This window comes from Oryzias melastigma, linkage group LG6 (genome assembly GCF_002922805.2).
Source record: "Oryzias melastigma strain HK-1 linkage group LG6, ASM292280v2, whole genome shotgun sequence".
Classification (NCBI taxonomy): domain Eukaryota; kingdom Metazoa; phylum Chordata; class Actinopteri; order Beloniformes; family Adrianichthyidae; genus Oryzias; species Oryzias melastigma.
Genome location: NC_050517.1, coordinates 34,238,608 through 34,251,903, shown reverse-complemented (window position 1 = coordinate 34,251,903; position 13,296 = coordinate 34,238,608). Strand labels below are relative to the sequence as shown.

At 38.6% G+C, this 13,296-nt stretch overlaps 1 protein-coding gene across 1 annotated transcript in view; it reads left to right on the top strand.

Moving 5' to 3' along the window:
• Positions 1-13,296, top strand: part of btbd11b (BTB (POZ) domain containing 11b) — a gene marked incomplete at its 5' end in the record, with an annotated part of 33,689 nt that overhangs the window by 4,541 nt on the left and 15,852 nt on the right. Inside the window, 1 exon segment of the mRNA XM_024281315.1 lies at positions 7,811-8,015. Coding sequence (XP_024137083.1) covers positions 7,811-8,015 — 205 coding nt within the window.

Sequence of the window (13,296 nt, the reverse complement as noted above, 5' to 3'; positions counted from 1 at the left end):
ACAGTTTCAGTGGAGGCCCCACCTGTGTTAGCTTAAGTGGGCACTTAGTGGGTTGGCTCGCTACGCTAACCAGCCGCCCAGTGGACAACGGAGCTTGCTAGCTCGCTACTACGGAGCTTGCTACAGCAGACCTCACTAGATTGATACAACATAGCTCGCAATCTCGATGCACCAGAGCTTGGTAGCTCAACACACTGGAGCTTGCTAGCTTGCTACAATTTAGCTCGCTACAGTGGGACTCGCTAGCTTGATAAACTGGAGCTCACTAGCTCGCTACAGCAGAGCTCCCAACTTGATAAACCGGAGCTTGCTAGCTTGATACACTAGAGCTCGCTAGCTTGATAAACTGGAGCTCACTAGCTTAATAAACTGGAGCTCGCTAGCTTGATAAACTGGAGCTCGCTAGCTTGATACACTAGAGATCGCTAGCTTGATAAACTGGAGCTCGCTAGCTTGATAAACTGGAGCTCACTAGCTTAATAAACTGGAGCTCGCTAGCTTGATAAACTGGAGCTTGCTAGCTTGATAAACTGGAGATCGCTAGCTTGCTACAGTTTAGCTCGCTACAGCAGAGCTCCCAACTTGATAAACTGGAGCTCGCTAGCTCGCTACAGTGGCGCTTGCTAGCATGCCGTCTACCTGGCTAGCGTAGCGAGCCAACCCACTGAGTGCCCACCTAAGCTAATGTGGGCAAACACAGGTGGGGCCACCACTGAAAGTGCAGACAAACCAAATTGGGACCCACATTTTCTCCCCACTTTTAAAACATACCGGCCCACATGCCTCGCTGGCTCGGGTGTTTTTTGTTTTTTGATTTTTGTAGCTTCTGGATCCGTTTTTTTGCTTTCTCCTCCTTCAGTTCAGCCTTTTTTCATATTTTATTTATTTAGTCTTCAATCGTTCCATTTAGTCTTTAGATTTATGTTTGGCTTGTCATTTGCTTGTATTTTTTAATTTATTTAATAAATGTATTTAGTTGTTGTTTTTTCTATCCTAAAAACAGCCACATTGATAAAGAATGGGAAATTCATCAAAAAACTTTGTACACTTGCAATCTTGTCGTTAGAATGTTCATCATTCCTTTTTAACATTTTGTTTTTCATATATTTTGCAATATTTAAAAATGTATGCAATTTATACGATTTTTCCGCCCCATTGAAATTAGAAATTATTCAAACCTTTGTGGATTTTGAAACCCATGCAATATTAGTTTCAAAACGTTCAGGACATTCCGACTTTTGTTATTCGTATCTTTTACGCATTTTATTCATTTATTTAATTCTATTTTTTTGCAATTCATGTAAATTTTTCAGTCCCATTAATAAAGAATTGGAATTTCCTCAAATCTTTGAAAAAGTTTGTGCAGTTTTGAAAATTAAGCAATTGTGTCATCAAAACATTCAGCAAGTTCAGGACATTCCTTCTTGAATACTTTTGGTATTCATATAGTTTGTAATATTTAAAATAAAATAAAAAAATGTATGTGATTTTTCAGCCCCATTGAAATGAGAAATTCTTCAAAAAACCTTGTGTACTTTAATGCAATATTGGTGTCAAAACATTCAGCTTGTTCAGACTTGTACTTTTTAATATTGATATTGTTTATGCATTTTCAATTTTTTTTGGCAATTGATGCGATTTTTCAGCTCCATAGAAATGCACTTTGAAACCTGAGCAACATTGTATCAAAGTGTTCAGGACATTTATGCTTGTACTTTTGGTGTTCATATCTTTTACGCATTTAAATATTTTACGCAATTTATGCTTTTTTTATGCAACTTTGAGTTATTTAGCAACTTTGGCATTTTGCAAAGGTTTTTGCTTTAGCATTTTCACATTTTTCTCTCCAGCTGAGAGAGAAAAATCTCTGCATTTGTAAAAGTGTAAAATTCAAAATTCATGCAACACCATATATAGAAACCTACAAATAATCCTGTAAAAACAGGATTCAGATGCAGTCTGTAGAGATTTTATTTTAAAACTAAAGACGTTTTAATATTTTACCTGATCAACTGTAATCCATACTGTTAGTTTAACATTATTTTAATGTAGTGGCTGAATATATACAGAGTCAGAGACTTGGATGGATTTTTCTTTTTGTTTTTTTTTTTTTGTTTTTTTTCTGACTCAGATTTAGTTTTTGTTTCCTCTGAGATCCAATCCCATCATTTTATTGTCCCCGCTGCGTCTTAAACATCAGTTTATTGTTTCATCAGTAAAAGCTTGTTTTACAGGATGAGAACAACAGAATGTTTGAGGAGCTTGAAGAGTCATTTCTATCTCTGTCATTTTCTCTGAGGGTGTTCAGAATGAGGACGTAGAATTATCCTTTAACTATGATTTTCTGAAGGTTGTTGGAGTTGAAACGTTTTTGGAATAAAAACGAAGGTTTTTTAAGAATCTGCTTTGCTGAAGTCGTCTGTCAGATGGTCATTTTTGCATGAATCTGTGCTGCAGACGGCGTTCTGACGTGGATCTGTCACATGACTTCGGATGTGAGTGCTCAACAATGAGACTCGTGTGTGTTCTCCGTGTTATTGGATCGGGGGAGCAGCTTTGCATCAGTGATGGTGGCTGCAGGCGGCTGCGTAATGCAGTCTTAGCTGTGTGGCGGCGTGTAATATGAAGGCAGAGACAGCGACGGTGGTTCAGCTGCTCAGGGTTGCAGCATCTCATTTCCTTCAGTTGGTATTACCGTGTTTGCATCCCTCCGTCCAAAGCTGTAATGCAGCAGCTTCATCAGAGAGTTTTAAAGTTTCCCCCCACTAATCCGTTTCAGAGTCAGTCGCTCTTCCTGAAGGAGGAAACGCTGATGCTGCTGTTCTGACTGTAGAACCAAACATGTAGACATCCCAGAATATGGTTTATTCAAACACGAATCTATTATTTCTGTTAATCCTAATACAGATAATCTATTTGAAATATCACTTTTATAATGTATTGTATCAAGAGAGGCGTGTTAAGAAACCATGAAAGTAATGAGAGCGAGCTGGAAAAGCTTCAAGCTTGTTTAAAGAAGGTTTCAGGTTGAAGGAACAGCAGAGAAATTCAGTCTGAACAAATGAAGATCGATGCTGTTCTGTGGGAATCAGCTGTCATTGTGTAGTTCAGTTGACAAAGACACAAATGTGGACAGATGACAGAGAAAAAGGCCAAAAGTGGATGTTTAAGAAACAATATACACATTTATTCTCAGCTCGGCTTCAATCACACAACAATCGGTTTGTGAACGTGTGTTAATGTGTGTCTAAATGTGTGTACATTTGTGTCAATGTATCTATGGATGTGTCTAAAAGTGTGTGTGGGGGGGGGGGGTGTAAATGTGTATGAATGTGTCTAGATGTGTGTGAATGTGTCTAGATGTGTGTGAATGTGACTAGATGTGTGTGTGTTTAGATGTGTGTGAATATATCTAGATATGTGTGAATATGTCTGGATATGTGTGAATGTGTCTAGATGTGTGAATGTGTCTAGATCTGTTTGAATGTGACTAGATGTGTGTGTGTTTAGATGTGTGTGAATATATCTAGATATGTGTGAGTATGTCTGGATATGTGTGAATGTGTCTAGATGTGTCTGTGTTTAGATGTGTGTGAATATATCTAGATATGTGTGAATATGTCTAGATGTGTGTGAATGTGTCTAGATGTGTGAATATGTCTAGATGTGTGTGAATGTGTTTAGATGTGTGTGAATATGTCTAGATGTGTGTGAATGTGTCTAGATGTGTGTGAATGTGTTTAGATGTGTGTGAATATGTCTAGTTTTGTGTGAATGTGTCTCGATGTGTGTGTTTGGTCAGAGACCAAACAGAGCATAATTAAAGGTGAGCAGGAGACACTTAAGGAGCATCTCCTCCTCCCATCTTAAAACTATTTCTCTCTCAGAATGTGTAAGGCTTTGATGCAAATGTGTGTAGATGTTAGTACATTTGTGTAAATGAGTGTAGATGTGTTTTAATGTGTCTAGATGTGTGAATGTGTCTAGATGTGTGTGGATGTGTGAATGTGTCTAGATGTGCGTGAATGTGTCTAGATGAGTGAATGTGTCTAGATGTTTGTGAATGAGTCTAGATGTGTGAAGGTATCAGATGTGTTTTAATTTTTGTCTAGATGTGTAAAATTTGTCTAGATGTGTTCTAATGTGTCTAAATGTGTACATGTATATAGATGTGTGTGAATGTGTCTAGATGAGTGAATGTGTCTAGATGTGTAAATGTATCAAGATGTGTGTGAATGTATCTAGATGTGTTTTCATTTGTGTCTAGGTGTATGAATGTATCTAGATGTGTTTGAATGTGTTTAGATGAGTGAATGTGTCTAGATGTGTTTGAATGTGTTTAGATGAGTGAATGTGTCTAGATGAGTGAATGTGTCTAGATGTGTGAATGTGTCTAGATGTGTGTGGATGTGTGTAAATGTGTCTAGATGTGTGAATGTGTCTAGATGTATGAATGTGTCTAGATGAGTGAATGTGTCTAGATGTGTAAATGTATCAAGATGTGTGTGAATGTATCTGGATGTGTGAATGTGTCTAGATGTGTTTTAACTTGTGTCTAGGTGTATGAATGTATCTAGATGTGTTTGAATGTGTCTAGATGAGTGAATGTGTCTAGATGTGTGAATGTGTCTAGATGTATGAATGTGTCTATATGTGTTTTAATTTGTGTCTAGATGTGTGAATGTGTCTAGATGTGTTCTAATGTGTCTAGATGTGTAAATGTATCAAGATGTGTGTGAATGTGTCTAGATGTGTAAATGTATCAAGATGTGTATGAATGTGTCTAGATGTGTTTTAATTTCTGTCTAGATGTGTGAATGTGTCTAGATGTGTTTTAATTTGTCTAAATGTGTGAATATGTCTAGATGTGTGTGAATGTGTCTAGATATGTGTGAATGTGTCTAGATATGTGTGAATGTGTCTAGATGTTTTTGAATGTGTCTAGATGTGTGTGAACAAGTCTACTGTGTGTGGATGTGTCTTGATGTGTTAAAAGTGTCTAGAGTTGTGTAAATGTGACTAGATGTGTGTGAATATGTCTACATGTGCGTAATTATGTCTAGATTTGTTTAACAGTGTCTAAATGTGTCTAAATTTGTCTGAGTGTTTTTAGATGTGTGGGGGTGCAACTACATGTGTGTGACTGTTTCTAGAAATTGTGTGTAAATTTGTTTAGATGTGTATGAATGTGTAGATGTGTGTGATCGTGTGACTGTGTCCACTCTAAATGTGTAACTTCTCTAAAGTCCAGTCAGGATTTTGGCCCGTGAATTCTCCTGTTCCTTCTCATCAATCTTTATCCAATCACAACTCGCTGCATCTTTCTCTCAGCCAATCATCTGTGAGCGCTGGATTTCCTTTAGCTGTTGTATCAGATCCATGAAGCAGTCTTCCTCCTGCTCCTCTGGTCTGTGGTTCTTGTGAAGAAACATTCTTCACGCTCGCAGAACCTCCCAAATGAATTTCTGTCCTTCAGACATGAGAATCAAATCCAGGATTTCATTTAAAACTTTTGTGAACCTGATAACTGTCTAACAGCTGACAGCTCAAACAGGCAAAGATGTTAAGTTTTGAGTAAATGTGTTTATTTCTGTGCAGACTCCAAGCTGACCGTATTTATGATTCTTCTGATGAGTTGAGGTTCATTTGAGTGTTTTTGCTTAAAGCGGATTTGGACCCTCAGAGACCAAACAGAGCATAATTAAAGGTGAGCAGGAGACACTTAAGGAGCATCTCCTCCTCCCATCTTAAAACTATTTCTCTCTCAGAATGAGATATTGATTAAAAGCTGCAAAGTCATAAAAGACGCCTTTAGCAAATGAAACTGCAGTATTCATGCTGGAAGACCCCATGCTTCTCTGCAGCAGACATGGCTCCTGAACACAGAACTGTCTTCTTTAGCGTCCGTCCTCTGAGCTCGGGTCAGACCAGCAGGAAACAGCAACCATGAAATGTGTGAGGGTGAAGATGAAACCAGAGAAACTGCTGTCTGGATCAGAGAGTCTTCATCTACAGGCTGAAGGAAAGTTCAGAGGGAATTCTCCTTCATTAAATACTATTTTCAGGTTGAATATGTGTAAGGCTTTGATGCAAATGTGTGTAGATGTGAGTACATTTGTGTAAATGAGTGTAGATGTGTTTTAATGTGTCTAGATGTGTGAATGTGTCTAGATGTGTGTGAATGTGTCTAGATGAGTGAATGTGTCTAGATGTGTGAATGTGTCTAGATGTGTGAATGTGTCTAGATGTGTGTGAATGTGTCTAGATGAGTGAATGTGTCTAGATGTGTGTGAATGTGTCTAGATGTGTGTGAATGTGTCTAGATGAGTGAATGTGTCTAGATGTTTGTGAATGAGTCTAGATGTGTGAATGTATCAGATGTGTTTTAATTTTTGTCTAGATGTGTAAAATTTGTCTAGATGTGTTCTAATGTGTCTAAATGTGTACATGTATGTAGATGTGTTTGAATGTGTTTAGATGAGTGAATGTATCAAGATGTGTGTGAATGTATCTAGATGTGTGAATGTGTATAGATGTGTTTTAATTTGTGTCTAGATGTATGAATGTATCTAGATGTGTTTGAATGTGTCTACATGTGTGAATGTGTCTAGATGTGTTTTAATTTGTGTCAAGATGTGTGAATGTATCTAGATGTGTTTGAATGTGTCTAGATGAGTGAATGTGTCTAGATGAGTGAATGTGTCTAGATGAGTGAATGTGTCTAGATGTGTGAATGTGTCTAGATGTGTGTGGATGTGTGTAAATGTGTCTAGATGTGTGAATGTGTCTAGATGTGTGAATGTGTCTAGATGTGTGTAAATGTGTCTAGATGTGTGAATGTGTCTAGATGTATGAATGTGTCTATATGTGTTTTAATTTGTGTCTAGATGTGTGAATGTGTCTAGATGTGTAAATGTATCAAGATGTGTGTGAATGTGTCTAGATGTGTTTTAATTTGTGTCTAGATGTGTTTTTTTGTGTTTAGATATTTTTGAATCTGTCCAGATGTGTTCTAATGGGTCTAGATATTTTTGAATGTGTCTAGATGTGGACACATTCCACAGTTTCATGTTTAACAGATATTTGTTCCATCATGACGGTTTCCTCTCGTTCACGACCTCGGAGACACGAGGAGCGCTCCACTTCGATCCGTTTCGGAATTAAAATGACCAGAACAGTACGTGTCACTTCCTCTTTACTCTTTCAGACTTTCATTACTCGTCTTCATAGAGCCGCGGGTCCCAACAGGAAAGAGAAGAGCCTGACAGATTTTCCTGAAATGGGATTTGAGTGAACACTGTAATAACACGGGCTTGTTTTTTAATAAAACACAATAAGTAAGCTGCCAAAAACGTGAAAAGAAGGGGGCTGTGCGTGGGAGAAACTTCAGACTCTCCATTTAGGATCAGCTAAATTTCACTTTACTGAAATCAAGTCTTGTCCCAAAATAGCAAAAACCAGTGGCGGACATATTTTTCAGCAAGCTGTTTGCTTAAAAAATTAGAAATAGGAAAAATCTGATTTGGAAACTTTACTTGGAATCTAATTAATGAGATCCTGAGCAGGAAAACTCGGATCTGTCCTTGTTTTTCCACAAATATTCCCTCTCCACCTCATTCCATAGTTTCAGCCAAACAAAGCGTCTTCTTCCTGACTGTGGCTCATGAAAACTCCTGATTTCCCCTGACAGAGAGGCTGGAAGGATCGACGGCGGCGGCTCCCTGATGTCTTTTTAAAGGCCACAGACTGAAAATAGGATTCCTCTGATTGCAGGCGGTGCTTCCTGTTTTTACGGTGTGTGTTTCTGCAGGTGACCTGGTGTCCAGAGCCATGCACCACCTGCAGCCGCTCTACATGAAGAACCACAACAACGGGACCCCCATCCACCAAAAGAGCTGTGCCATCCACTGGGCCCCCGAGGCCATCTACACGCTGTGTTACTTCATGCACTGCCCCCACCTGGAGTGGGAGAATCCCAACGTGGAGCCCTCCAAGGTTACCTTACAAACGGAGAGGTGAGGAGCGAGAAAACATGCAAACAATTGTTTAAATCTCCTCAAATCTGCAGAAAAATAAACGTTTTCTTGAAATCTCAATTTACTCAAACACGTTTTCTAAACTTTTGTGTGTAAAATAGGAAGATAAAAGTCCCTAGTGAGCAGTTTTAAGCCTTAATCAACTCGTTAGGAAACACAGAAAGGTCAGGTAATGCAAATTGGTCTAAATCTTTAGACCTAATATGCCCTAAACATCAATCTGCCAGACGGTTCTGAGTGGCTGCCCACCCAGCTGTGATTATGTATTGTTCTGGCTCATATTTACATTTACGGGAACAAAGCCGGAGCTAATTTTAATTCTGCTATCTGAGCCGGGCTCGCTTTGTTTTTGCAGAAATATTAACCACTCCGAGGTGGATGTTCTGACATCGGCAAAAACTCGACTAAACCGACCGACTGTCTGTAGAATGTCTCACGAAAATCCCTGAACAAGGATTGATCCAAATCCTGCAAAATGCCAAGACTCTATTCTATGTAAGGAAGGAGGCTCAAAGCCCACATCACCAACCCTACACCCTCGTGCTTGACAGTCATAATTAACGTTGTTGTGTTCTTTGTTTTTTGACAAATGGATCTATGTTCAGATGGTTGCAGGTTTTTCTCACAATTCATGTGTTTGCGTTAAACTCCTGTTATTCCCGTCTCCTCCTGCCATCAGTGTGTGAATGTTTGTGCACAGAAAGATGTGACGGAAAAACATTTTAGACTTTGAGGAAGAACGAAAAACTCTCTTAAAGTACCGATTTTTTCCAGAGTATAAGTCGCAAGAGCAAAAAATGACCAATCAAGAAGCAGCAAACCACAAATAAGTCGCACTTTTGGGGGAAAAGTCTGAAGTATCAGAACAAATCTGCTGAGCCCAACGTAGATAAATAAATAAATAAATACATTTTGATCTGTAAAAGAAAAATATCAAAGTTTAAGAGGAAAACAGTCAGATTCTCTTCCATGTTTGTTTTGGACGACACTTCTTCTACCACTGTCAGTAGCAAATACTTCGGATGCATCGCCCTCTAGTGGTTGTTAGAGCAAACAACTGCAAAAGGACGACTGATGTTTACTGAGAAAATCAATATATATATATGAGCCTATTTATGTTTATAAAAAAAAAAAAAAACATAAATAAGTCGCTCCTGAGTATAAGTCGCACCCCTGGATAAACTATGAAAAAAACTCTGATTTATACGGAAAATACAGTATTTTTTGTTAAGTTTCCAAACTTTTTTAGTGACGCAGTCATATTTTCTTAATAAAAGCAGTTTAATCTGATATCTGAGCTTTTTTTTTTTACATTTAATCCAGAAATGGTCGTTCTATATATGCATAAATGCTAAATAAATACTAACTACAAAAAATGTATCTCACCCCAATTTGTGCCTATGTAATTCTTGATTTATAACGCACACAATATGTTTTGTTTATAAGTACAAAAATTGTGAAATTTAAAAAATATATAAAATACAATTTACACATGCATTAATTAAAATTACAACAGCTTGAAACTGACCATACATTATACGCACCAATCTTAAAAATTACACACAAATCTGATGTGAGACTCTGTTCACGTCTCCAAGTGATGCGTTTAAATGCTGCTCGAATGCTGGGTCATCAGAGTTTTCTTATCAGCTGCTTTGATGTAAGATTGTGAATATTATCTGGTGAAACTTGACATTTTCCCCCCAGATATGACCCGATGATTAATATAAAAAAGTCTAAACATTGTTTTTTAAAGCACTCAACACTACAGTTTCTTTATTCTCATCGCTCTCTCAAGGCTGTGCTTTCTCTTTTTGGTGGCATGAAGTCGTCCAAAAACATGTAGTTAAGCTTTTTTATATTAGTTATCGGGTCATTTCTGTTTAAGAAAGCGTTTTTTTGTGTGTGTATCAAGCGATTAGTGTGTAATTTGTGCACGTATTTCGTTTCAAAATGTTGCTATTTTGAGTTGTGCATGTGTAAATTGCATTTTGTATTATTTTCTTTATTTCAGAATTTTTGTAGTTGTGCACAAAATATATTGTATGAGTTACAAATCAATTTCATTTTATGAAATTATATGCAAAGAAAAATATTTTATTTATTTATTTATTTCGTAACTTTACTGACATTTAGGATATGAACAGATTATTTTCTGGACAGTTTAAACCCAAAACTTGAAGATATAATATGAAACAGGTGAAAACTGCTGTCATATAAAGTGGATGTTTACCATCTCAGTTAATTGGATGGTTTAAACGATGATGAATGCGTGCGCTGTAATTGAACTTTGATGCTTCGTCTGCATGTTTCTAATAATCTGCTTCCGTAAAGAATCAGGGATCATCTTGATCCCTGATTGTAGAAAACAAGAAAAAGTCTAATTGTTTAAATCTGAGTTAAAACAAACTTATTTAAAGGAAAGCCCATATCCTGAACTGACACCTCCATGTTCATAATTTTTTTTTTTTTTTTGCTTTTATTTATATTATTATAAAGATTTGTGAGAGAAAACCCTGAAGTTAACGTAGCTTAAGGTACAAAACAGCAGATCTAACAGTGACTTAAATTGAAAATGAGACATTTTTTTCTTAGCATTAAAGCTGAAGGAGGAATAGGAAAAAACAAGTCTGGTATCGATCCGTTCATCAGACTCTCCTCTGTCGTGTCCTTCAGGGAAGTGTAGAATTATTGGCCTTTTAATGTCGTCAGCGAAGGGGGAGAGTTCCTGCAGCTGCAGAGTCTGCGCAGCTGCAGATGTAGCACATCAGCTACAGAGTCTGCGCAGATGCAGATGTGGAACAGCAGCTCCAGATGTAGCACAGCAGCTGCAGAGTCTGCGCAGCTGCAGATGTAGCACATCAGCTGCAGAGTCTGCGCAGATGCAGATGTAGAGCAGCAGCTGCAGAGTCTGCTCAGATGCAGATATGGCACAGCAGCTGCAGAGTCTGCGTAGATGCAGATGTGGCACAGCAGCTGCAGAGTCTGCGCAGATGCAGATGTAGCACAGCAGCTGCAGAGTCTGCGCAGATGCAGATGTAGAACAGCAGCTGCAGAGTCTGCGCAGATCCAGATATGGCACAGCAGCTGCAGAGTCTGCGCAGATGCAGATGTGGCACAGCAGCTGCAGAGTCTGCGCAGATGCAGATGTAGCACAGCAGCTGCAGAGTCTGCGCAGATGCAGCAGCTCCTGCTGTCTTTGCAGAAATCCTGCTGCAAAAAGGCATGTCTGCAGACTCTTCTTTAGAACTTCTCTGGTTCTGGATTCAGACCTAAAGAAGGAAAATCCATCAGTTTCCATCCAGAATGAAGGGATTACTGGATCATCAGGTAAACTTTTATATGACTTCAGGTGGATGGTGAGCCCCCGTGCTGATTTATATTTGAATGTCATATTGATCCGTCAGTTTCCATGTTCCTGACCCTCAGGTCATCTGTAAGGTCAGCTTCAGAACATGAAAGGAAACTTCTGCTGATTCGTTTCTTTTCTTTCTACCCACGTCGTACGTTCAGCGTTTCCTCTGTCGGTCTGCTGACTTTATCAGCAATTTCTCAGCTAGTCTGTGTCCGAGGCGTCCGAGGCGTCCGGCTCGTTAGATTTCACTTTAAATCCTCAGTTTTTCTGATGTCACAAATCCTGATGGCGGATCCAGATCAGGGAAATCCCACAATCCTGATTGAGAAAAAATACTTAGTAATCCAGGATATGTGTATCTATATTTACTGATAAGATTTTTGGGGAAGCTAAAACCCGTTTTGTAAATACAGTTTTTGATTAATAAATATATATATACTTTTAGCTGAAAGTTGCTGCTCAGTCGAGTGTAAATCTCAGGATCCGTGTTTGATTTCCGGTCCTGTGGTTTGCTGAAGCGTCTTTGTTCCAGAAGCTGACCTCCACACGACCTCCAGTCTGTGCATTGATACGTAACGGCGCATAAAAGCCTCGACCAGAAAGTAAAGGAGACGCCATCCGCAGATGAGTCCATGGGTGAATGACAAGCATGAAGGCTTAAAGAAAAAGTCTTTCAAACCCAGAAAGGGAATTTGTGCATCAGTCGGCCTGCTTGGTTCTGATCCTGCAGTTTTGCCTTTTTTTTTCTCTCCATATTGTCAAACCTGCATCTTCCAGATGAGGAGGAGCAGGGAGGAACGCAGGAGGCCAGACAGCAAGAATACTATTATTAACCCTTTAACACTGGAGCAACAGTGTTTATGTTCTTTGATTTTCTGTCATTTGAAGAACTTGGATGATGCAGGAATTAGATGGTGACGAAGATGAACTTAAATGATGCGGGAATTAGACGGTGACGAAGATTAATTTAAATGATGCGGGAATTAGATGGTGACAGATTAAACTAAATGATGCAGGAATTAGACGGTGACGGAGATGAACCTTAATGATACAAGCTCAGTGATGCAAGATAATGTCACCGTCTAATTCCTGCACCATCTAAATTAATCTCTGTCACCGTCTAATTCCTGCATCATTTAGGTTCATCTCCGTCCCGTCTAATTCCTGCATCACTTAAATTCATCTCTGTCACCGTCTAATTCCTGCATCATTTAAGTTCATCTTCGTCACCGTCTAATTCCTGCACCATCTAAGTCCATCTCCGTCACCGTCTAATTCCTGCATCATTTAAATTCATCTTCGTCACTGACTAATTTCTGCATCATTTAGGTTGATCTCTGTCACCGTCTAATTCCTGCATCATTTAGGTTGATCTTGAGCTGCTTTTCCCCTTCAGAATCTACCGGAATGAGGTTGATCATGTTTGCGGTTGAAAAGTTGCAGTACGTTAAGAATGTTAAAGGGTTAACTTTAGGACTTGTTTGGCAGATTTGAACAAATTTGACAGTTTTCTGTGTCTTTTTTTTTAGAATTACTTTTTATTGCAAATGTAGAGATTTTTCTTGGTTAAACATTAAAATGGGAAAGTTTGTCAAAAAGGCATACTATTTTTTTTTTTTATAAAGTAGAAAAAACAAACATTCTGCAAAAACAAACTCTGCAGAAGCTCAGTACTGCCTTTCATGCTTTGGGTTCTTCCACAGTCTGGATGCCTCATGAAAACATCACCTCAGCTCTGATTCTGAATTCTCTCCTGAATCGACGACATGGATCATCTTCACAGACTTTGGCTGAAGAATTCCTGCCGTTTATTATCCCCAATTTATTGAAGATAAAATGTTCCGACTGCTCCGGTTCTGTTTATTTTCCCTACATGGTTCATCCTGTTCTCAAACATCCAGAGCT